This window comes from Heterodontus francisci, chromosome 37 (genome assembly GCF_036365525.1).
Source record: "Heterodontus francisci isolate sHetFra1 chromosome 37, sHetFra1.hap1, whole genome shotgun sequence".
NCBI lineage: Eukaryota > Metazoa > Chordata > Chondrichthyes > Heterodontiformes > Heterodontidae > Heterodontus > Heterodontus francisci.
The window spans coordinates 26,573,267-26,598,750 of NC_090407.1; the positions used below are offsets into that span (position 1 = coordinate 26,573,267).

At 43.8% G+C, this 25,484-nt stretch overlaps 2 protein-coding genes across 6 annotated transcripts in view; one reads left to right on the forward strand and one right to left on the reverse strand.

Moving 5' to 3' along the window:
* ccdc30 (coiled-coil domain containing 30) overlaps positions 1 to 2,205 on the reverse strand; it is a 130,787-nt gene extending 128,582 nt beyond the window's left edge. For all 5 annotated transcript variants that reach the window (XM_068017398.1, XM_068017400.1, XM_068017399.1 and 2 more), the window contains exon 1: positions 1,803 to 2,205. In XM_068017398.1, coding sequence (XP_067873499.1) covers positions 1,803 to 1,820 — 18 coding nt within the window. In that variant the 5' untranslated portion in view covers positions 1,821 to 2,205. The remainder of the gene's footprint in view (positions 1 to 1,802) is intronic.
* A 493-nt stretch (positions 2,206 to 2,698) lies between these two features.
* Positions 2,699 to 25,484, forward strand: part of utp3 (UTP3 small subunit processome component) — a 29,980-nt gene continuing 7,194 nt past the window's right edge. Inside the window, exons 1-11 of the mRNA XM_068017407.1 lie at positions 2,699 to 2,751; positions 3,264 to 3,357; positions 5,108 to 5,164; positions 5,881 to 5,937; positions 7,512 to 7,611; positions 8,319 to 8,393; positions 9,680 to 9,801; positions 11,736 to 11,888; positions 18,483 to 18,554; positions 18,660 to 18,700; positions 25,161 to 25,257. Of these exons, the coding sequence (XP_067873508.1) occupies positions 2,738 to 2,751; positions 3,264 to 3,357; positions 5,108 to 5,164; positions 5,881 to 5,937; positions 7,512 to 7,611; positions 8,319 to 8,393; positions 9,680 to 9,801; positions 11,736 to 11,888; positions 18,483 to 18,554; positions 18,660 to 18,700; positions 25,161 to 25,257 (882 nt within the window). The 5' untranslated portion in view covers positions 2,699 to 2,737. The remainder of the gene's footprint in view (positions 2,752 to 3,263; positions 3,358 to 5,107; positions 5,165 to 5,880; positions 5,938 to 7,511; positions 7,612 to 8,318; positions 8,394 to 9,679; positions 9,802 to 11,735; positions 11,889 to 18,482; positions 18,555 to 18,659; positions 18,701 to 25,160; positions 25,258 to 25,484) is intronic.

Sequence of the window (25,484 nt, forward strand, 5' to 3'; positions counted from 1 at the left end):
AAAGACAGCACCTCCAACCCATCCTCAGGACTACACTGGAATGTAGATTTTTGTGCTCAAGTTTCTGGAATGGGACTTGAACCCACATCTTCTGACTTAGAGGTGAGAGTGCTACCAACTGGGCCAAAGCTGAACTTGAATATGTACCCATTATCTCTACTCTCTGTCTTCTAGCACCCAATCAATTTCATAACCAGATCAATGGTTTTCCTTCAATTCCATGAGCTTTAATTTTAGCCAATGGTCTCTTATGTGGATAAAAGCAAAATACTGCAGATGCCAGAAATCTGAAATAAAAACAGAAAGTGCTGGAAATACTCAGCTATCGTTTCAGGTCTGTGACCTTTCATCTGATGACAGACCCTGAAACATTAACTCTGTTTCTCTCTCCACAGATGCTGCCAGACCTGCTAAGTATTTTCAGCACTTTCTGCCTCTTATGGGGAACCTTATCGAATGTCTTCTGGAATTCCATATAAACTACATCCATAGACATTCCTCTGTATAGTAATTTAGTTACTTCCTCAAAAATTTCAATTCGTTGTTCACATGAACTGAGACAAATAATTCTCAACACAGACTTGTGATCACCAATTGTGTTCAAGTGAAGGATCCCACCCAAAATACTAGCATCTCAAAGTAGTCTTACAAAGCTATTTCACCAATGATAAAGTGTGTGCAGAAACAAATGATGGTAGTTCAGATTCACATTGCTTAGGATAAATGAAAACTTCTAAAGAACAGCTTCACTACACAAAGATATAATGGTACTAAAGACCAATATTTAGATTTGTACACCCTCCAGTGTTGTCACTAGGCATAGCTAGCATTTGGAGTACTAACACAATACTGAGAAAATAGCATGTCAATACCAATACACTAGATATGCCCAGTGACAACATTGGACACATCTTGTGCATGGTCAGATCTTAACCCAATACATTTGAATGTTATATAATACCTTGGGTGATATTTTAAATTCATCATCTCAATTTGGTCCCACCACTAATAACTGTAACTACCAGCATTTCATCCTAGTTTGTCCAGCTTAATATGTTTGTTCCAGAGGTTTTAAACTCAAAAAATATTGTACTGCACTTCAGAATTTAAATAGTTACAATACAAACATTTTACTCATCCACTGTTTGTTGTACTTGACTAAAATCCAAGTGACAGTTATGCATTCCAGCACTTAAAACAAGTGAGATTGTTATAAAGATTTATACAGCACTTTATGAGACAAGACATATCACAGTTTGAACTAGAAGTGTGAAATGTGCGTTGCGATAGCATGCAGAAAGGCATGCAATGAATGAATTACCACGGTTGAATGTGTTTTTCTTCCACCAAGCGCTCAGCTATGTTAACCCATCTCAGCAAAGAAAACACATCTGTTGCTATGAAATTTCGAAATTGAAGGGAATGAAAATAAACCATAAATTTTAGAGCCCACCTGACAGGTTAGTACAGAAAAGTATGTCCCAGGGATGATATCTGATCTCTAAACTGATCTGAACGATAGGAGCAGTCGGGTGCTACAAGTATCCTCAATGCCCCTGGGTTAGGAATGGGGGAAATAAGCAGAATTTCGATTCATGACTGTTCTCCGGTAACTCGTGCTTGGAAGTGCATGAAAAAAAATATTGGATCAGGGCAGGATTTAAAGTTGGTCTTTACGGTCAGACAGTCTGCCAACATCTCAACGTCTAGATCCAGAGACTGGCCAGTGAGGAATCCCAGCGCCTTTGAGACCAAGTGGGACTTCAGGAGAGATGGAGGGAAAATCACATTTTAATCTTTACCTCGCCATTGCTCTCCATCTCCCACCCTGCAAACTCAGCAGGCTCCTCTGACTCCTCCTCTTTCTCTCAGACCGTGACTCGACCACATCGTGCACGGTCCTTCTGTTGCTGTCACCAGAGTGGACGATGCACCGAGTTCCCGGTGGGCCACCAGGCCAGCTTCTTGCAGAGGTCCCTGAAACCCTGCAGCTGAAGAGTGAGGAACAAGGATTTGCAGCTAGGACCGCATGTGGGTGAGCAGCTTAACAACACAGCTTCCAAGCTAAATATAGAAGGGAATTCCCCTGTTGAACGCAATGCTGATAGGTGCAATGCAATCACCACCTATAATATATCTGTACCGATATAATCTGCACATTGTGTACAGAGCAACCGCACTGAGCCTCAGCGCCTCCCTCAGTTACCAGGCAGCCAGCATAGTCCACTCTCACCTACCCAGGGGAAGACCACACCTACTGAACACCTTACATATGGGAAAAACTCAGAATACCCAACCTTATCATCAAACTGTAAAATAAGATGTATATTTCAATTGAATTTTGCGTTGAATATTAAACCAGATGCCTTACAATCTCGGAAATAGATGGTAGGCGAGTCTGCTGCCCCCTCTGCCAGCTACAGTGGAATAATCCCCGCATACCGGTAATGGTCCGGCTAGAGAAAGGTTCCGGGTAAGAGAATCAACAAAAAAGATTCAAAATACTGAAGATGCTCTAAATCCGAAAATACAAACAGGAAAAAGATGGGAAACACTGACCAGATCATTCAGCGTCCGTGCAAAAACAGCAATCGACGTTTCAAGCCATGGGCCTTTCTTCAAGACTAGTAAGTGAGTCCGACACTCGCGCACCGTGGGAACTGTTATATTTCACCGGTGGTGTTGAGGGTGGTGTTCGGGGAGGGACCGGGAGCGCCTGGAGTTGCTGTTAGAGACCATGCGGACGCGGAGGTAATAAATAGGCCGGTACCGAGGAGAGGGGCTGGGGCTTTTCCTTCTCTGGTGCTTATTTCAAGTCCGTTTATTATCAGGTGTTATATTCGGAGCTGCTGCTTTATCCATTTGTAAATATATGGGGTAGTGGGTGAGACCCTCCTCTTTCTTCCTCGGGATCTTGACACACATCCAGCTCAGTCAGAAGAAATGAAAGTCCCTTACCCACCAATATCTTTGAAACGAGTTTCGGGTAGTCAGCCCAGTTTCCGATGTGTAGGGTCTCAACACAAAAACTTCCTCATTTGATACGAAGAAGACTACAGGGGTCTTTATTCTGTAACTAACTTCTACATCTGGTTCTATGTAAATAGGCAGAAAATTCTAGGAAGATGTATATCTGACCAGCTCCTACGCCAGTGTCTTTGTATATGGGAAGAACAAGATGTTATCCATCAGTTTGTATTCATACATCTACAAATGTTGGAGTTGTCTGTAACCTTATTTTAAAATTGTTTTCTACTTTGTAGGGGGTCCAGTAGAAAAAAGCCCAACCAACAGCAGCAGGTGGATGATGACCGTGATGACCCTCAGGTGTACAGCAAGTTATCAAATCCAAATATTGTGAGTATTAAAGGGATGAGCACATTTCTTAAATGGCTTGGGGAGGACTCAAATTTTAGTAACTTGAATTGATGACTTAAAATCCTACAGATCTATACAGAAGTAATGGAAAGGGTTGATGTGTATATGGACTTTCAAAAGACCTTCAATTTGACTACCACATTAAAGACTTATTAGCAAAATTAAAGCCCATGTGATTAAAGGGACAGTGACAGTATGGATACGTAATTGGGTAAGGGACAGAAGGCAGAGAGCAGTGGTGAATGGTTGTTTTTCATTGTGGCGGGAAGTACATCTGCGCTATTACTAAGACTGCTTATTTTCACCTCTGTAAAATTGCCTAACTACCACCCCCCCAACTGCCTCAGCACAATTGCTACTGAAGTCCTCATCAATACCTGCGTTACCTCTAGACATGACTATTCCAATGCTCTCCTGGCTGGTCTCCCACTTCCTACCCTGTGTAAACTTCAGGCCATTCAAAATGTTGCTGGCTGTGTCCTAACTCGTATTCACCGATCAGCCCTGTGCTCGCTGCCCTACATTGGCTCCTGATTAAGCAGTCGGCACAGACATGATGGGCTGAATGGCCTCCTATGCTGTAATTTTTCTATGGTTCTATCCCTACATCTCTCAAATATCTGCAATCCTTCAATTCGGGCCTCTTGAGCATCCTGATTTAAATTGTTCCACCACATGGGTGGCCATGCCTTCGGCTGTCTAGGCCCAAAGTTCTGGAATTCCCTCCCTAAACCCCTCTGCCTCGCTACCTCTCTTTACTGCTTTTAAGACGCTCCTTAAAACCTACCTCTTTGACCAAACCTTTGGTCATCTGCCTTAATATCCTTTTGTGTGTCTTAGTGTCAACTTCTGTTGGTTATGCTCCTGCGAAGCGCCTTTGACATTTTACTACTTTAACAGTTCTATATAAATACAAGTTGTTGTATACAGTGGTGTTCCCCAAGGGTCAGCATTGGATCCACTACATTTTTAATGTCTATTAATGACCTGTGTGTACAGGGCACAATTTCAATGTTTGCAGATAACATGAAACTAAGAAATGAAGTAAATAATCAGAAGGATAGTAACAGACTTCAAGAGGACTTAGACTGGTGAAATGGGCAGACACGTGGCAGATGAAATTTCATGCAGAGAAGTGTGAAGTTATACTTTTTGATTGGAAGAGTGAGGAGAGGCATATAAACCTATATGATACAATTTTAAAGGGAGTACAGGAACATAGCAACCTGGGGAGTATGTACACACATCTTAGTTGGCAGGACAAGTTGTGAAGGCTGTTAAAGCATGAGGGATACTTGGTTTTATTCATAGAGGTAAAGAGTACGAATTTATGCTACACCTTTTATAAAACACTGGTTATTAATAGATAGCTGGAAGTAAAATGTTAACTTGTCCATCAAGAGAAAGGTATATTTTTTTGATGGTACGGGACAAAAATATTTGAACTTGCATAGCACCTTAAGATATTGAAACATCTGTGTTCCACACAATGAAGTACTTTGACTATTATGTCGAGACACAGCAGCCATTCTGCACTAGCAACATCCCTCAAATTGCATTAGGATAAATGACCAGTGATATTGATTGAAGGAGCAAAGTTGCGTTTATATAGCGCCTGGGGGGGAGCGGTTGAGCTACGAAATGTACAATTGTGACCATGAAGTGGAACGTAGGGCAGGAGCAGTTCTGTTTGACATGAAAACACTCATTTATTTTCTCCCCTATGTAGAACTCCTCAGAATATTATAATGATGATGTGGATGAATTTCACGAGAAGAAGCTCCAGGTGAGTGAGATGCATGACCATAACTCTCCAGTCAAGAAAACTGTAAATTACTAACACATGCAATTGTGTGTTAGTCGATCTCCCATGGAGTTGAGACAAGTGTAATCTGCAGGTGTAGCAGGTGGAGGAACAATAATTGAAGTTCTATTGTAACTTATTAAAGAGCAAAACCGAAGGCAATTTGGGAAACAGAGTTGGGACATGGGAATTTTTCTACAATACAGGCTGACGAGCTGGGAGCTGCAAAGCCAGGTTTGTACAATGCTGCTATGGCAGGAAGGGTGCAGTTAAAGTAAGACTAGTTTACGTTGGCACTTAACATTATAAATGTGGACATAATTTATAATAGGACAATTGACTCAAACATGCAACTAAAATGTAACGGCAGCAAGTACGGTTGCTCCGACATCAGATTTTTTATATATAGATAAATGCACATAGTATGTTCTGTGATTAGATGAGTATATTGTTATAGATTTTCCAAAATGAAAGAGTCTGTACCACCTTGTGACTACTCTATTGGCTGGGCAGGTGTGAGAAGGCTGGTAGGAGGAAAAGCATTTTTATAGAAGGTAATTGTCAGGAACACATAATATTCCCAATTGCCAAATCAAGTTTTTCAGCAAAAGAATATTAGTATGTTGATGGTCTCCGTTGCAGACTTTTTAAACCTGAATCATCCTTGTTGTTGCTGACTGTGGCATTTTGTGTTACAGAAGCTGCTGGCTGATGGAGTCATGCTAGACGATGCGAGTGAAGACTCTGCGGGTGAGGTGGGTGTGATCGACTCCACTAAACTGACACTGAACCCTGTGGGGGATACAGGATCTCCCAAAAATCTTTGATTTGTTTCTAAATCCCCTTGTTGAAAAAGAAAACAAACTCCCGAAAAAGTTTCGCAATGCATCCTCTGAGAAGCAATGGCAGGATTCCAATGGGAAAGGAAAAACAGTTATATAGTGTCTTTCACAACCTCAGGATGTCCCAAAGCGATTTGTAGCTGATGAAGTTTTTTTTAAAATGTACTCATTGTTTTAATGTAATAAACATAGCACAGTAAGGTACCACAAACAGCAATGTGACAGTGACCAGATAGAGTGTTTTAGTTAGCTGCAGGATAAATATTGGCCAGAACACTGGGGAGCATCCTTTGTAATAGTATATAGAATCTTTTCACCCATATGAGGGTACAGAGAGGACTGTGGTTTAAAGTCTCATTTGAAGGATGGTACCTCTGACAGTGTAGTAGTACTCCCTCAGTACTGTACTGAAGACTCAGACTAGATTTTGTTCTCAAGTCTCGGGAGTGGGACTCGAACTCGCAGCCTTCTAACTCAGGTGAGAGTGCTACAACTGAGCCACAGCTGATATGGAAGATAACATGTCCATACAGGGCAGGTCTGGTGAGTTGCTTTTTATCCATGATCAGCCAGTTGTTATTTCTGTGAAATCCTGCATTCCAATTGAAGGCAGTGTTGGGTTTCCTGTTCTGTGCATTACTGGTGTTCAGAATAACAAGTGGTGGAACCTCTTAGTTCACCTGGGGTAGTACCAGTACCACTGCCACTTGTCAGTCCCTCCTAAATCCTACAAGAATGTTCTGATCCCTTGAGGCAGTTGGTAGGCACTTTATAATTTTTCCATCCTGTCATCTATCTCAGAATCTAATGTCACTACTTAATTCACCTCACCTTCTGTACCTACACATTTAGGCTGTGGTGGTGTCTTACACTGTAGAATTTACCTCTTCAATAGGTACATAAGAACATAAATAGGAGCAGGAGTAGGCCATTCAGCCCCTCAAGCCTGCTCCGCTATTCAGTGAGATCATGCCTGATCTGATGGTGGCCTTAACTCCACTTTCCTGCCTCCTCACCCACCCAACCCATTATTCCCTTGTAGATCAGAAATCTGTCTTGACTTGAATATATTCAAAGACCCAGCCTTCACAACTCTTTGGGAAAGAGAATTCTAAAGATTAACGACCCTCTGTGAGAAGAAATTCCTCCTCATCTGTCTTAAAAGGGAGACCCCTTATTTTGAAACTGTGCCCCCAGTTCTAGATGCCCCCACAAGGGGATACAGCATCTACCCAGTCAACCCCCTCACAATCTTGTGTTTCAATAAGAAGGTGTGAATTAAAAGGAAGCTGTCCATGGGTTCTTATGTTGGTTTCTACTGTTTCCAGTGCACAGTGCCTTCATCTTCATTTCCTTGGGTCATTATGTGCATACATCTATTAAGATAGAAACTAATGGTGACAATTAACCAATTAGCCTCTTCCCCCCCCCCCCCCCCACCCACCCTAAAATTTGCTATTTGATTGAATTTATCCTTTTTTAAATAGGAAGAGGTGATGCCCCTGGAGATTCCTGACTCTGAGGAAGATGATGTTGATGAGGAAGATGTTGACATGGATAGTGACCTTGAGGGCAAATCGGAGGCTGGTGAGTGTAGTGCTGCAGTGCGTCAGATTTTATATAATGCATTCAGTTTCAACAAAATTCATCGATCTCTTTCCACCTCCCCGTTCTGGAATTCCCTTGGGCGAGCTCACCTCCAACAAAGGAAACCCCTGTGTGATTGCAAGGAGGGGATAAATCAATTGTACCAGGACCAAAGTGCCAAGATGTCAGAACAAGGGTGCACTCACTCTTGTACTTCACATAACTCCCCAACCTCAACTAGCTTTTATGAAGCTTTGTTGACGTGCTGTAGTGACCTCTGGTGGCAGAAACTGCATTCTGCAATACCAAGAAGTAAATTGAACCAAGTAATCCATCTAACTTTAAACAGATGCTATTTACATGAGTGACCACTCTTTTTATAAAAAAAAACACAACAGGTTCCTGACTGAGGAGTGGGAGTGCCATTCCCATTTCATCTTGTTGGCCAAGTGATACCAGTTGCTGCATCTATTTTAATTTTTTTATTAAATTATATTGTACGAGATTATCTTATTAAGTTTTGGTAACTTATTTTAAAACCTGATTGCCTAATCTTTCTTGTACTATGCTTATAAATCATCTGACCTGGAAGCATGCATCCCTGCTTAAACCTGTAACTGATAAAATACAGAAACTGTTCTGCAAGTGCTGAATTATTTTCTTTACAGTAAAACTCATTTTTGCTTCACATGGTTTTCATTTTGCAGGCCTTCCGAACGAGTTGGCCTGGGGCCAGAAGAAGGCGGCATTTTACAATACAGACTATGTCGATGAGCTTCCGCGTAAGTCCAGTAATTTTCCATGTTGAACCAGCTTCAACAGGGTGGGAAAGATTTCCTGCATGCATTTTATGTAACAGAATTATAAACCGGTTCTTTATAGACAAATTCTTTATTTTTGTCACCTGTACCATAAGGACAGCATCTCCACCTTGAGAATTGAAGAAGTGGAATTAAAAATAGAAAATGTATAACAGATCATTTATCACCAGAAAAAGAAAACGGGTTCATGTTTCGGATGGCAACCCTTCATTAAAACTGACAATATTGAAGTCACTGGCTATGCTGTTCATTGTGAGCTGAGCTATGCCATACTGTACTCATTCATTTATTCCAAGGCTGATTTCCGCTCTTTCTTGGAATGTGACATGCGGTGGTTTGAGCGTTGGTGAGAATGGAGTCAGATTCTGTATTGATGTGTTGTTGAAAATTGCAACAAATTGGGACACATTCCTCCATTACATGTTCAATAGTATAATGGACTTTGCAGGTTTTCTTGCTGCTTTGCATTCTCCAGTTTGAGAGGTTGAACCTCCCATATTTTAGTGCCAAATTCTCTATCCTTTCATTCAGTCCATTGACCTCCTCTTTCTTCTGTAGCTGTTAAATGACTGTTCTGTAAGGAATCCTGTACCCCCGTGTTCCCAGGAAGCATCTTGGGGCTGTGATTTTCTTTAAGACAAATGCTTGAACACTGGAATCATGGTGAGGACACGAAAGTTGGTATTCTGGAAACGTGGGATTGAATGGGACAAAAACACCTTCATCTGCAACAATCTTGTGATTCATGGTGTGCATCTTAAATAAACTGCTTTGGCTGCAAGTGTCCACTGTCACTCCTCACAGCCCCAAAGACGCAACATATTGGGTCTAACTTAGATTCCCTCAACACCCAGCCTTTTGGAACCAATAGATGTTGATCCTGAATTCAAGCTGGATCAGTGTCTCTGGGTGACATGCTAGCAATGCATGATCCGTTCACAATTCTCTGCCAGTGGTGTTGGGAGGTGTGTGAATGCAGTAAGCAACTGATTCCAGTACCCTTTTGTCATAGTGGCACAGCTGAGATCAAGTCTATCGGGTGCATTGCTGCACTTTGCTTCAAGTTTTACAAATGTTTTAACTGGTAATCTCTTCCTTTTTTGACATGAGAATCCTCAACTGGAAAATTATAATCCTGCATTTTCTATTTTGTACTTCATCCTGATGAACATTTACTGGTAATGCAGGGAGGTATGGGAATTTATCATGGTGAGATTCTCAGTATCTGGCTGTTTACACACTTGCAGGTGGTAAGAGTCAGGAGGAGGCACTGGCAGAAGCTGAGGAGGAGGAGCAAGAGGCTATGAATATTCAGAAACGATTGGCGGAGAATCTGACTGAGGATGACTTTGGACTCGACCTTATTCAGGTAACCAGTTAATTTGTATTAAAGGAGAATTATCAATGTAGGTGCAGAAAGTGCTGCTCTAGGCTTTCTGATTTTCTCTCTACCCCACCACTAGGTTTGGGGCACATCTCCATTGGGGCTCAACTTTCATCTGTTTTTGCAATGCTTGCTTGATGTCAGCCATATTTCTGGCATTCAATGTCTTTGCAATGTGTCCACGCACATGGGCAGGTGTGGTTTGTTCTGGTGGAACTGACCCATTGAAAGTGATGGGGAGGCAGAATGCTTTCCTGACTTAATCTCTGCATCTGCCTGTCTGATCTGCCAAAAAGTCAGTGGGCCAAGGGGGGATGGAGAGCCCAGATTGTTGCACCCTGTAATGAGAGATCCAGCCATGTGTTATCCTGACATTTTCAGAATGCTTGCAGTCTCCATTCTCTGTATTTAAATGCTGTTTATGGGTTTATTTTGGGTATCATTGTTATCAGGGTCTAAGTGTAAGACTTGCTGCTTAGTGATCTGATGAACTGACACTTGCTCTAGTATTCCTTTACAGACAGTAATTGGAAAGGGCATCGGAGCAGTCTGGAATAATTTCCCCTCTTTCCCCCCAATTTTCCTCGAGAAATTGCTTGATGTCTCTTTGCACCTTCTGCACCTATTCTGGCTAATGTTGAGGTGCCCATTACTCTCCTGTTTAAAGGATCATTGAATGCAGTAACCCAGGTCTCCTTTTATAGCACCAATAATATGTAGCGCAGGGCTTCTCCCCGACTCCATTTGATTCTCCCATTATTCTGAATCACACTGTGTGGAAGTGGGTCGGGGCAGCATCGAGAGATACAGGGAGATGGGTATGCAGGAGATTACCTCATGTGTTTTAAATCCATGCTGCACCTGAAGCACAACCTTTGCATAGCAGTTAGGTCAGTTCAGTATTGTCTCTCACACCCTGTCTATGATACTTGAGTGCTGTTGCTAAATTTGAAGGGTTGGGAAATTTTGTCCCTGTTAAACAAGTAAAGCTATTTTCATCTTAAAACTTTCTTTTATATGTCTTTACTTGAATTTTGTGCTGTAAACTCATACAAAAGTGAACTAGATTGCAATTACATAAACTTGCTTCACTGCGTAAAATAACTGTCCAAAAGGGATCTTCATTCTCCCTCCCATTGTCTGTAAATCCCAGAGATGAGAGAAGCTCTACTCATGCAATATCCCTCTAACTAGAGGAGATGTCATCTCCACTAAAGGCCAGCTCGGGTCTGCAAAAAAAAAAAATGACCCGAGCCCAACAGAACCACATCCGACCCGAGCTCGGCCCGAGTCCTTCCATTTTTTTTTTACCGCGCCCGACCCGACCATCAGTTAACTTGCCTTCCGTTTTTCACTTTGTTGCTGATCTGCGCAATTTTAAAATATCTGTAACGAAACCACCTTTCTAGTCCAAAAATTAAATAAATAGTGGAGCCTGTGATAGAACGTGTCTGACGCGTCCCGACCTGAGCCTGAACGCCAGATCTGGAAGTGCAACGCAACCTGAACCCAACACATGTCGTCGGGTTGGGTAGCAGGCCTTCAATCTCCACTGTTGGTGCTGGATTTAAGGCACAGGGCCCAAAAGGAAAGGCATTCATTCCTTAAATTGCAGTTTTGCTCCTCTCCCATCGACTGATCTTAATTGGCTGGGAGACTACAATTCAGCTCAGTGCCCCTTTGCATAGGATGGGAAATCAATGATGATTCCTGCTCCGATTATTATCCAAGCTGCAAGATTTTTATGACTATCAGGTGAGAAGATATCCTGCCAACGCAAGTGCAGATGAAGAATGAGAAGTGGGATGAGGTATCTTGAGGGCTGCCTGCACTCCTGAGACTCTATCTCAAAGGAGGCAGGGTTTTCGAGAAAGGCCGAGGGGGAGATTTGGTTATTTCATGGAGTGTTCTTGTCGCAGGCATTTACCCAGGAGCAGGAAACCCAGAAAGAGACAGAAAAGGATCTGAAAATCAAAAAGGATTTGAAGAAAATGTCCCATAAAGAAAAAATGAAACTGCTGAAGAAAGAGTCACCAGAGCTTCTGGAACTCATTCAGGATTTCAAAGAAAAGGTTAGCAAAACTTTTAAAGCTGCTCTTTAGTTTATTCATGTTTTGCTGTTTTTTCTGAATAATGTTAAATGGTATATAGAAAGGATTAAAAATAAATTAATCTGACGTACAAAATAGTTAAAAGAAGAAAAGCCAAGAGTTGTGCAGCCAGAAACTACTTCACTGGGAGCTCCTCATACATCATGTAAAGAGTAAACTGGAATGGATCTGTGCTTTCTGGTAAGGATTTCCAGAGCAGTTGCTTGACTGGGTGACCTAGTGGTGTAGGAGGATGGGAAAAGGGATGAAAATAGCTAAAATGGAATCGAGACTTTAATATGCAGGATTTGCCTCTTTCCAACAGTGCCATCAGTTACAGTTTGTGATTGTGGATTAGTAGTGTAACACTACTCCAGGCAGACTCTTAACGTTCTGAATTCACTACTTCTGGCCTTCTTGCATTTTACGGCAACAGCTGCAGCTCAATTTTCAGGGAAGCTTAGATTTGGGGTCGCTGCGCAATTAGTAAGTGTTTATAAACACTGACTTTTCAGAATAGCTGAATTTTTTGAAAAATAATTAAATCCGAAATGCATCCATTCAGGATAAGATGCCAATCTGGATGTCGACAGTGTTAGAATTAGAATTAGAACATTACAGTGCAGTACAGGCCCTTCGGCCCGCGATGTTGCGCCGACCTGTGAAACCATCTGACCTACACTATTCCATTTTCATCCATATGTCTATCCAATGACCACTTAAATGCCCTTAAAGTTGGCGAGTCTACTACTGTTGCAGGCAGGGCGTTCCACGCCCCTACTACTCTCTGAGTAAAGAAACTACCTCTGACATCTGTCCTATATCTATCACCCCTCAACTTAAAGCTATGTCCCCTTGTGTTTGCCATCAACATCCGAGGAAAAAGACTCTCACTATCCACCCTATCTAACCCTCTGATTATCTTATATGTCTCTATTAAGTCACCTCTCCTCCTCCTTCTCTCCAACGAAAACAACCTCAAGTCCCTCAGCCTTTCCTCGTAAGACCTTCCCTCCATACCAGGCAACATCCTAGTAAATCTCCTCTGCACCCTTTCCAAAGCTTCCACATCCTTCCTATAATGCGGTGACCAGAACTGCACGCAATACTCCAGGTGCGGCCTCACCAGAGTTTTGTACAGCTGCAGCATGACCTCGTGGCTCCGAAACTCGATCCCCCTACTAATAAAAGCTAACACACCATATGCCTTCTTAACAGCCCTATTAACCGAGGTAGCAACTTTCAGGGATTTATGTACCTGGACACCAAGATCTCTCTGTTCATCTACACTACCAAGAATCTTCCCATTAGCCCAGTACTCTGCATTCCTGTTACTCCTTCCAAAGTGAATCACCTCACACTTTTCCGCATTAAACTCCATTTGCCATCTCTCAGCCCAGCTCTACAGCCTATCTATGTCCCTCTGTACCCTACAACATCCTTCGGCACTATCCACAACTCCACCGACCTTCGTGTCATCCGCAAATTTACTAACCCACCCTTCTACACCCTCATCCAGGTCATTTATAAAAATGACAAACAGCAGTGGCCCCAAAACAGATTCTTGTGGTACACCACTAGTAACTGAACTCCAGGATGAACATTTGCCATCAACCACCACCCTCTGTCTTCTTTCAGCTAGTCAATTTCTGATCCAAAGCTCTAAATCACCTTCAACCCCATACTTCCGTATTTTCTGCAATAGCCTACCATGGGGAACCTTATCAAACGCCTTACTGAAATCCATATACACCACATCCACTGCTTTACCCTCATCCACCTGTTTGGTCACCTTCTCGAAAAACTCAATAAGGTTTGTGAGGCACGACCTACCCTTCACAAAACCGTGCTGACTATCGCTAATGAACTTATTCTTTTCAAGATGATTATAAATCCTGTCTCTTATAACCTTTTCCAACATTTTACCCACAACCGAAGTAAGGCTCACAGGTCTATAATTACCAGGGCTGTCTCTACTCCCCTTCTTGAACAAGGGGACAACATTTGCTATCCTCCAGTCTTCCGGCACTATTCCTGTCGACAATGACGACATAATGATCAAGGACAAAGGCTCTGCAATCTCCTCCCTGGCTTCCCAGAGAATCCTAGGATAAATCCCATCTGGCCCAGGGGACCTATCTATTTTCACACTTTCCAAAATTGCTAACACCTCCTCCTTGTGAACCTCAATCCCATCTAGCCTAGTAGTCTGAATCTCAGTATTCTCCTTGACAACATTTTCTTTCTCTACTGTAAATACTGACGAAAAATATTCATTTAACGCTTCCCCTATCTCCTCTGATTCCACACACAACTTCCCACTACTATCCTTGATTGGCCCTAATCTAACTCTAGTCATTCTTTTATTCCTGTTATACCTATAGAAAGCCTTAGGGTTTTCCTTGATCCTATCCGCCAATGATTTTTCGTGTCCTCTCCTTGCTCTTCTTAGCTCTCCCTTTAGATCCTTCCTGGCTAGCTCGTAACTCTCAAGCGCCCTAACTGAGCCTTCACGTCTCATCCTAACATAAGCCGCCTTCTTCCTCTTGACAAGCGCTTCAACTTCTTTAGTAAACCACGGCTCCCTCGTGTATGACAGGTACATACTTATCAAGGACACGCAGTAGCTGCTCCTTGAATAAGCTCCACATTTCGATTGTGCCCATCCCCTGCAGTTTCCTTCCCCATCCTACGCATCCTAAATCTTACCTAATCGCATCATAATTTCCTTTCCCCCAGCTATAATTCTTGCCCTGCAGTATATACCTGTCCCTGCCCATCGCTAAGGTAAACCTAACCGAATTGTGATCACTATCACCAAAGTGCTCACCTACATCTAAATCTAACACCTGGCCGGGTTCATTACCCAGTACCAAATCCAATGTGGCATCGCCCATGGTTGGCCTGTCTACATGTTATGGATACATGGTGCGATATGGATGGTTCCCACTATTCAACTCCCCACCTGACCGTAGCAAGTGTTTTGTTATTGGAGTTTAACCCTTTGGTGTTTTATTTTTCAAATAAACAGACAGCAACAGGTTTTCTTCTGGGTTTAAAAGAACAGAAAATCAATTATTTATTGATTGATACACCTTATCCCAAAATTGTCGCAACCTCCTCCACTCAAACATTCGCTCGTGCACGGGCGCGCGCACAAGACAGAGAGGGGGACGAGGGGGAACTGATTTTTAGTGGGGGGGGTGGTCACAATAAACCTGTTGAATTCTCTTGGAAATCAAGTTCTCGATGGGCACAGGTCTGAGATGATTGTAGATTTCTCTTTTGATTGAAAGTTCAGTTGAAGATGGTGGGTCACTTCTAGTTTGCTGCTGTATAATGTAGATGTAGGATTCTACAGCAAGGTATGTGCCTTCTGCCTTGCTGGAAAACAAGCTGCTGGATGTTGCTTTTCTCTCTGGCTCTCTCTTTTTTTGTTGTCTTTTTTTTTAAGGTAAAGCTGTGTTACTTCTCATCTGGTAGGAGACGTTCTGATCCCCATGGTGATCGCACAATGGCCCAGGACGTGGCTACTTCACACCTTTGTTTTAGAAGGAGACATTCAATTCTGGAATGTTTTAGGATGGGTTCAATTGATACCTCTTAGCTTTGAAGATTTGTCCTTTGTCTTTCTTTGTCAGACAGTTTGAATACACAAAGGCCAATTCCTTTTTCTTCAACTATTTTGGACAGTTCACTTTTTAAAATAAAGGATCTTTTTTTTTAAATGTCAAGGTCAGTTTTGCATAACTATTCTGAGTTAGTCCATAATTTGTATCATTGCATTTTTGGTGCACGTCACAACAGTCTTTTAATCGGTTGCCACAACCTTTGGCTTTGTAAGATTTTTGTGTGTTTTGGGAGGAGGGGGGAAATATTGACTAGTCTTTGACCTAGAAGGTACAGACTGATCTTGAATCAAGGTAGAGAGTTTGTTAAGCATAGGAAGGATTTACAAAGCAATACTTAACCAACGGCAGTCGTTATACAGCAGAGTATCCTCAGTTCTTGCCTCCCGAGCCAGTGTGGCGCAGTCTTCTCTCTAAGTGTTCTGTTGACCCTAGTACGGTCTCTTCAAATCTGTGCGCGTCGATGTCTCCCAGCACCTTTTCTTTATCCCCCTCTGAGGGTTTCTTCATTCCATATTAGGTTATGTTCCAACTTAACCCTTTCAATTGGTCAGGTATGACTCACCTTCCATACATTGTCTCTACAGATGGTTTGATGGTCTAAGTAATTGTCACACAATGGCGATGTTTGTGATATCCATTAACATTCCAGTCGTGAATGGCCTCTGAATACCTTTATTTGCATTTCCATCTCTGAGGCCTGCAAATCTATCACATATTGTTATCCTGAGTCCGTCTTAATTGAAATGGAGAAGAGCAGTCATGAAGACATCCTGTTTCATCTAAAAGCCATTTCTGCTGTTGTTACTACAGTAGACACAGTCTTTCACCATCTTTCCAGTTCAGCATAGAAATATACATTTCACATAACATGATTCCAAACACAAGGTACACAACTTAATTTTAATATAATGCATTGATACACATACAAAGTATAACTATTCCCAAGCATAACTACAACATTTCTTAAAAGCATTCTACTTTAAAAATCTAGCACCTCATGTAAACTGCAGCAGGCCATAACCTGCACAGGTTCATTCAAGTGGTATAGTAACAACAGATTAAACATGGCAGTTTTTAACCCCTTAGTGACCGTTACAAAGGTGACCGCGGTGACTGCAACAACTACCGTGGAATCTCCCTGCTCAGCATAGTGGGGAAAGTCTTTGCTCGAGTCGCTCTGAACAGGCTCCAGAAGCTGGCCGAGCGCGTCTACCCTGAGGCACAGTGTGGCTTTCGTGCAGAGAGATCGACTATTGACATGCTGTTCTCCCTTCGTCAGATACAGGAGAAATGCCGTGAACAACAGATGCCCCTCTACATTGCTTTCATTGATCTCACCAAAGCCTTTGACCTCGTCAGCAGACGTGGTCTCTTCAGACTACTAGAAAAGATCGGATGTCCACCAAAGCTACTAAGTATCATCACCTCATTCCATGACAATATGAAAGGCACAATTCAACATGGTGGCTCCTCATCAGAGCCCTTTCCTATCCTGAGTGGTGTGAAACAGGGCTGTGTTCTCGCACCCACACTTTTTGGGATTTTCTTCTCCCTGCTGCTTTCACATGCGTTCAAATCCTCTGAAGAAGGAATTTTCCTCCACACAAGATCAGGGGGCAGGTTGTTCAACCTTGCCCGTCTAAGAGCGAAGTCCAAAGTACGGAAAGTCCTCATCAGAGAACTCCTCTTTGCTGACGATGCTGCTTTAACATCTCACACTGAAGAATGCCTGCAGAGTCTCATCGACAGGTTTGCGTCTGCCTGCAATGAATTTGGCCTAACCATCAGCCTCAAGAAAACGAACATCATGGGGCAGGATGTCAGAAATGCTCCATCCATCAATATTGGCGACCACGCTCTGGAAGTGGTTCAAGAGTTCACCTACCTAGGCTCAACTATCACCAGTAACCTGTCTCTAGATGCAGAAATCAACAAGCGCATGGGTAAGGCTTCCACTGCTATGTTCAGACTGGCCAAGAGAGTGTGGGAAAATGGCGCACTGACACGGAACACAAAAGTCCGAGTGTATCAGGCCTGTGTCCTCAGTACCTTGCTCTACGGCAGCGAGGCCTGGACAACGTATGCCAGCCAAGAGCGACGTCTCAATTCATTCCATCTTCGCTGCCTTCGGAGAATACTTGGCATCAGGTGGCAGGACTATATCTCCAACACAGAAGTCCTTGAAGCGGCCAACATCCCCAGCTTATACACACTACTGAGTCAGCGGCGCTTGAGATGGCTTGGCCATGTGAGCCGCATGGAAGATGGCAGGATCCCCAAAGACACATTGTACAGCGAGCTCGCCACTGGTATCAGACCCACCGGCCGTCCATGTCTCCGTTATAAAGACGTCTGCAAACGCGACATGAAATCGTGTGACATTGATCACAAGTCGTGGGAGTCAGTTGCCAGCATTCGCCAGAGCTGGCGGGCAGCCATAAAGACAGGGCTAAATTGTGGCGAGTCGAAGAGACTTAGTAGTTGGCAGGAAAAAAGACAGAGGCGCAAGGGGAGAGCCAACTGTGCAACAGCCCCAACAAACAAATTTCTCTGCAGCACCTGTGGAAGAGCCTGTCACTCCAGAATTGGCCTTTATAGCCACTCCAGGCGCTGCTTCACAAACCACTGACCACCTCCAGGCGCGTATCCATTGTCTCTCGAGATAAGGAGGCCCAAAAGAAAGAAAGTTCCTACTATTTGCAGCCTATGAATTATGCTACGGTAGTGTAGTCTCCCAGATTTCTTTATCCCCTTCACTTGAAGGTATCTGACTTTTTGTAACTATTGAAATCTTCCTCTTTAAAAGCCGCTTAGAAAGACAGAAAGTTTGGGCATTCCTGTCTTAGATACTTGCTACTTGTTATGACTGTGGATTGATTTTAAGACCATCGATGCTAAGTTTCTGTAAGAAGCAGGACATTAGTTTCTGATTTATCTCTTGCAGCTTTCAGAATTGAGGGATGAGCTGCATCCACTGATGGAGATGGTGCAAAGTGGGAAGATACCTACAGGGAAGGTATGATGGGAACAAAAGAACCACATATGGCAGGGTGGGAATAGGGGGTGTACAGGTTGTTGGCATTGTATTGTAATAATTGTTCTCTTTTTTTTTTATTCACAGGGTGCCAACTATTTGCAGACAAAGTACCATCTGTACCTGAAGTAAGTTTCTTTGGTAGTACCTTGGCAAGTCTGTGCCCTTTCCAGAAGATGATGAGGTGGGAGACTAAGCAGATGCTTTAAATACAGGATGTCTAATGTGTTAAGCCACTAGAATCGTAGAAAGTTTACAGCACAGAAAGAGGCCAATTGGCCCATCGTGTCTGTGCCAGCCGAAAAACGATCCACCCAGTCTAATCTCACCTTCCAGCATTTGGTCCGTAGCCCTGCAGATTACAGCACTCGAGGTGCATATCCAGACTCCTTTTGAATGAGTTGAGTGTTTCTGCCTCAACTACCCTTTCAGGCAGTGAGTTCCAGACCCCCAGCATCCTCTGGGTATAAAAACTTTTCCTCCTCTCCCCTCTAATCTTTCTACCAATCACTTTAAATCTATGCCTCCTAGTCACTGACCTCTCTGCTAAGGTTAGTAGGCCCTTCACGTCCACTCTCCAGGCCCCTCAAAATTTTGTACATTTCAATCAGATCTCCCCTCAGCCTTCTCTGTTCCAAGAAGAACAACCCAGCCTATCCAATCTTTCCTCACAACTGCATTTTTCCAGTCCTGGCAACATCCTCGTAAATCTCCTCTGTACCCCCTCTAGTACAATTACATTCTTTCGGTAATGAAGTGACCAGAACTGCACACAGTACTCAAGTTGCGACCTAACCAATGATTTATACAGTTCCAGCATAACCTCCCTGCTCTTATAGTCTATACCTTGCTAATAAAGGAAAGGATTCCATATGCCTATTTAACCACCTTATCGACCTGTCCTGCTACCTTCAGGAATCTGTGGACATACACTCCAAGGTCCCTCACTTCCTCTACATTTCTCAGTATTTTCCCATTAATCGTCTATTCCTTTGCCTTGTTTGACCTCCCCAAATGCATCACCTCGCATTTCTCCAAGTTGAATTCCATTTGCCGCTTTTCTGCCCATCTGACCAGTTCATCAATATCTTCCTGCAGCCTACAGCTATCCTCCTCACTATCTACCACATGGCCAATCTTTGTGTCATCTGCAAAATCTTGATCATGCCCCCCACATTTACTTCCAAATAGTTAATATATACCACAAAAAGTGGGGGACCCAGGTCTGAGACCTGCGGAATGTCACTGGAAACAGCCCTCCAGTCGCAAAAACACCCAACAACAATTACCCTTTGTTTCCTGCCACTGAGCCATTTTGTTTCCACCTTGCTGCATTTCACTGGATCCCATGGGATTTTATTTTTTTTAACCAGTCTGCCATGTGGGACCTTGTCAAAAGCCTTGCTAAAATTCAAGTAGACCACATCAGCTGCACTACCCTCATCTATCTTCCTTGTTACTACTTCAAAATCTTCGATCCAGTTGGTCAGACAAGATCTTCCCTTAACAAATCCATGCTGGCTATCTTTGATTAATCCGTACCTTTCTAAGTGACAGTTTATCCTGTCTCTCAGAATTGATTCCAATAATTTGCCCACTACTGAGGTTAGACTGACTGGCCTGTAATTATTCGGTCTATCCATCGCTCCCTTTTTAAACAGAGGTACAACGTAAGCAGTCCTGCAATCTTCCAGCACCAGACCTGTATCCAGTGAGGACTGGAAAATGATGGTCAGACCTTCCGCTATTTCCTCTCTTGCTTCTTTTAACTTGGGTAGATTTCAACCGGGCCTGGTGATTTATCAACTTTCAAGGATGCTAATCCCATTAATACTTCCTCTCTCCCTATGTATATCACATCCAATACTTCACACCCCTCTTCCTTAACTACAATATCTGCATTATCTCCCTCTTTTGTGAAGAGAGATGCAAAGTATTCATTTAAGAACAATAGCAACATCTTCCACCCCTACACATAGGTTACCTTTTTGGTCTTTTATGGGCCCTATTCTTTCCTTAGTTATCCTCTTTCTCCTAATGTATTGATGAAACATCTTTGGGTTCACCTTGATTTTGCTTGCCAATGTTCTTTCATGCTCTCTCTTGGTTTCATTTTTGATTTCACCCCTCCACTTTCTATACTCCTCTTGGCTTTCTGTAGTGTTGAGTTCTTGGTATCAGACATAATCTTTCCTTTTCTGCCTTATCTTGCCCTGTAAACCCCATAAATTTGGCTGTCCCACCCTTTTTCTTTGTGGGAACATGTTTACTCTGAACCCCTTGAATCTCCCCTTTTGAATGCCTCCCACTGCTCTGACACTGATTTACCTTCAAGTAGCTGTTCCCAGTCCACTTTCGCTAAATCACTCAGTTTAGTAAAATTGGCCTTTCCCCAATTAAGAACTCTAACTCCTGTTCTATCCTTGTCCTTTTCCATAATTATGTTAAAACTGACTGAATTATGATCACTACCACCAAATGCTCTCCCACTGCCACCTGCCCATCTTCATTTCCAAACACTGTCTAAAACTGCCACTAGCCACCATAGTAAATCGAAATGAGTAATGAACATATGCTTTCAATGCTCATATTCACATGGTGTATGCATGTGTCCTGTAAAATTTTTCGCGCATTTGATAGTAAAGTGAACAGCAGAGTGTGCAAGTATTTTTTTTAATTGTTATGTGCACTATACTTCCTTGGTTACTGCTTATTGGTTATAGCTGAAGATGCTGGACTTCACCACAGAAACACCAGGAACCCACTATGGAAAGGCGCGCTGTGGAATAATGACTGAGAGAAAATAAGGATTTCTTGTATTATGCCCGAGAACTATATATTTATATATACTATATATGTCCAGTGACCCGGGTTCAATTCTGGGTACTGCCTGTGTGGAGTTTGCAAGTTCTCCCTGTGTCTGCGTGGGTTTCCTCCGGGTGCTCCGGTTTCCTCCCACATGCCAAAGACTTGCAGGTTGATAGGTTAATTGGCCTTTATAAATTGCCCCTAGTATAGGTAGGCGGTAGGGAAATATAGGGACAGGTGGGGATGTGGTAGGAATATGGGATTAGTGTAGGATTAGTATAAATGGGTGGTTGATGGTCGGCACAGACTCGGTGGGCCGAAGGGCCTGTTTCAGTGCTGTATCTCTAAACTAAACTAAATATGGGTAGGAACTACTGTACACAGAAAATAATTTGTACTGCCAACAGCAATGTTTCGCATATCTGCAGTTTTCCACACTGCATGCTTTTTTTTCATTAATTCACGGGATGTGGGCATTGCTGGCCAGGCCAGCATTTATTGCCCATCCCTAATTGCCCTTGAGAAGGTGGTGGTGAGCTGCCTTCTTGAACCGCTGCAGTCCATGTGGGGTAGGTACACCCACAGTGCTGTTAGGAAGGGAGTTCCAGGATTTTGACCCAGCGACAGTGAAGGAATGGCGATATAGTTCCAAGTCAGGGTGGTGTGTGACTTGGAGGGGAACTTGCAGGTGGTGGTGTTCCCATGTATTTGCTGCCCTTGTCCTTCTAGTTGGTAGAGGTCGCGGGTTTGGAAGGTGCTGTCGAAGGAGCCTTGGTGCATTGCTGCACTGCATCTTGTAGATGGTACACACTGCTGCCACTGTGCGTCGGTGATGGAGGGAGTGAATGTTTGTAGATGGTGTGCCAATCAAGCGGGCCGCTTTGTCCTGGATGGTGTCGAGCTTCTTGAGTGTTGTTGGAGCTGCACCCATCCAGGCAAGTGGAGAGTATTCCATCACACTCCTGACTTGTGCCTTGTAGATTATGGACAGGCTTTGGGGAGTCAGGAGGTGAGTTACTCGCCTCAGGATTCCTAGCCTCTGACCTGCTCTTGTAGCCACGGTATTTATATGTTCAGTTTTCGGTCAACGGTAGCCCCTAGGATGTTGATAGTGGGGGATTCAGCGATGGTAATGCCGTTGAATGTCAAGGGGAGATGGTTAGATTCTCTTTTGTTGGAGATGGTCATTGCCTGGCACTTGTGTGACACGAATGTTACTTACCACTTATCAGCCCAAGCCTGGATATTGTCCAGGTCTTGCTGCATTTCTGCACAGACTGCTTCAGTATCTGAGGAGTTGCGAATGGTGCTGAACATTGTGCAATCATCAGCAAACATACCCACTTCTGACCTTATGATTGAAGGAAGGTCATTGATGAAGCAGCTGAAGATGGTTGGGCCTAGGACACTACCCTGAGGTACTCCCGCAGTGATGTCCTGGAGCTCAGATGATTGACCTCCAACAACCACAACCATCTTCCTTTGTGCTAGGTATGACTCCAGCCAGCGGAGGGTTTTCCCCCTGATTCCCATTGTCCTCAGTTTTGCTAGGGCTCCTTGATGCCATACTCTGTCAAATGCTGCCTTGATGTCAAGGGCGGACAACTCTCACCTCACCTCTTGAGTTCAGCTCTTTTGTCCATGTTTGAACCAAGGCTGTAATGAGGTCAGGAGCTGAGTGGCCCTGGCGGAACCCAAACTGAGCATCACTGAGCAGGTTGTTTTTTTTTTAGAGATACAGCACTGAAACAGGCCCTTCGGCCCACTGAGTCTGTGCCGACCATCAAACACCCATTTATACTAATCCTACACTATTCCCATATTCCTACCAAACATCCCCACCTGTCCCTATATTTCCCTACCACCTACCTATACTAGGGGCAATTTATAATGGCCAATTTACCTACCAACCTGCAAGTCTTTTGGCTTGTGGGAGGAAACCGGAGCACCCGGAGAAAACCCACGCAGACACAGGGAGAACTTGCAAACTCCACACAGGCAGTACCCAGAATTGAACCCGGGTCGCTGGAGCTGTGAGGCTGCGGTGCTAACCACTGCACCACCGTGCCGCCCTGTTGCTAAGCAAGTGCCGCTTGATGGCACTGTTGATGACACCTTCCATCACTTTACTGATGATTGAGAGTAGGCTAATGGGGCGGTAGTTGGCCGGGTTGGATTTGTCCTGCTTTTTGTGTACAGGACATACCTGGGCAATTTTCCACATTGCAGGGTAGATGCCAGTGTTGTAGTTGTCCTGGAACAGCTTGGCTAGGGGCGCGGCAAGTTCTGGAGCACAGGTCTTCAGTACTATTGCCGGAATATTGTCAGGGCCCATAGTTTTTGCAGTATCCAGTGCCTTCAGTCGTTTCTTGATATCACGTGGCGTGAATCGAATTGGCTGAAGTTTGGCATCTGTGATGCTGGGGACTTCAGGAGGAGGCCGAGATGGATCATCAACTTGGCACTTCTGGCTGAAGATTGTTGCAAATGCTTCAGCCTTATCTTTCGCACTGATGTGCTGGGCTCCCCCATCATTGAGGATGGGGATATTTGTGGAGCCACCTCCTCCAGTTAGTTGTTTAATTGTCCACCACCATTCACGGCTGGATGTGGCAGGACTGCAGAGCTTAGATATGATCCGTTGGTTATGGGATCGCTTAGCTCTGTCTATCGCATGCTGCTTACGCAGTTTGGCATGCAAGTAGTCCTGGGTTGTAGCTTCACCAGGTTGACACCTCATTTTGAGGTATGCCTGGTGCTGCTCCTGGCATGCCCTCCTGCACTCTTCATTGAACCAGGGTTGGTCTCCTGGCTTGATGGTTATGGTAGAGTAGGGGATATACCGGGCTATGAGGTTACAGATTGTGGTTGAGTACAATTCTGCTGCTGCTGATGGCCCACAGCGCCTCATGGTTGCCCAGTTTTGCATTGCTAGATCCGTTCGAAATCTATCCCATTCAGCACGGTGATCGTGCCACACAACACGATGGACGGTATCCTCAATGTGAAGGCGGGACTTCGTCTCCACAAGGACTGTGCGGTGGTCACTCCTACCAGTACTGTCATGGACAGATGCATCCGCGGCAGGCAGATTGGTGAGGACGAGGTCGAGTATGTTCTTCCCTCGTGTTGGTTCCCCCACCACCTGCCGCAGACCCAGTCTAGCAGCCATGTCCTTTAGGACTTGGCCAGCTCGGTCAGTAGTGGTGCTACCGAGCCACTCATGATGATGGACATTGAAGTCCCCCACCCAGAGTACATTTTGTGCCCTTGCCTTGCCACCCTCAGTGCTTCCTCCAAGTGGTGTTCAACCTGGAGGATTACTGACTCATCAACTGAGGGAGGGCGGTAGGTGGTAATCAGTAGGGGGTTACCTTGCCCATATTTAACCTGATGCCATGAGTGGCTTGCTAGGCCATTTCAGAGGGCATGTAAGAGTTAACCACATTGCTGTGGGTCTGGAGTCACATGTAGGCCAGACCAGGTAAGGACAGCAGATTTCCTTCCCTAAAGGACATTAGTGAACCAGATGGGTTTTTACAACAATCGACAATGGTTTCCTGGTTAGACTAGTTTTTAATTCCAGATTTTTTATTAAGTTCAAATTCCACCTTCTGCTGGGGTGGGATTCGAACCCATGTCCCCAGATGAATACCCTGGGTCTCTGGGTTACTAGTCCAGTGATAATACCACTACGCCACCACCTACCCACAGTTTTTTGTTTAAATTTTCAAATATCATTTATGATTTCCTTCTTACTGAGATGTCTCTAACCTGTAGCTACTGCACAAACATCAGTTTTTACCTGGTACTGAAGGCAAAGCGGATCCCAGTGCACAACCACCCAGTGATTGAGAGACTGCTGACCTACAGAAATGTGAGTATTGCACGGTTGAACTGTTCCAGGGTCTTTAGTGACTTAAAGGTATTTGCTGCCTCCTTTTTTTTTATTGTTTTCCTTGCTACCTATGGCTAAGACCATGGGCTCAGCCTGGGCTTATGTTTTCTGTTGTGTCATTCAGAACCTTTTTATTAGGCAGTGAATAAGACGAGCCCAGGGATGCTTCCCTCTGTTTTATTCTCCTACCCATTCCTCCCCACCCC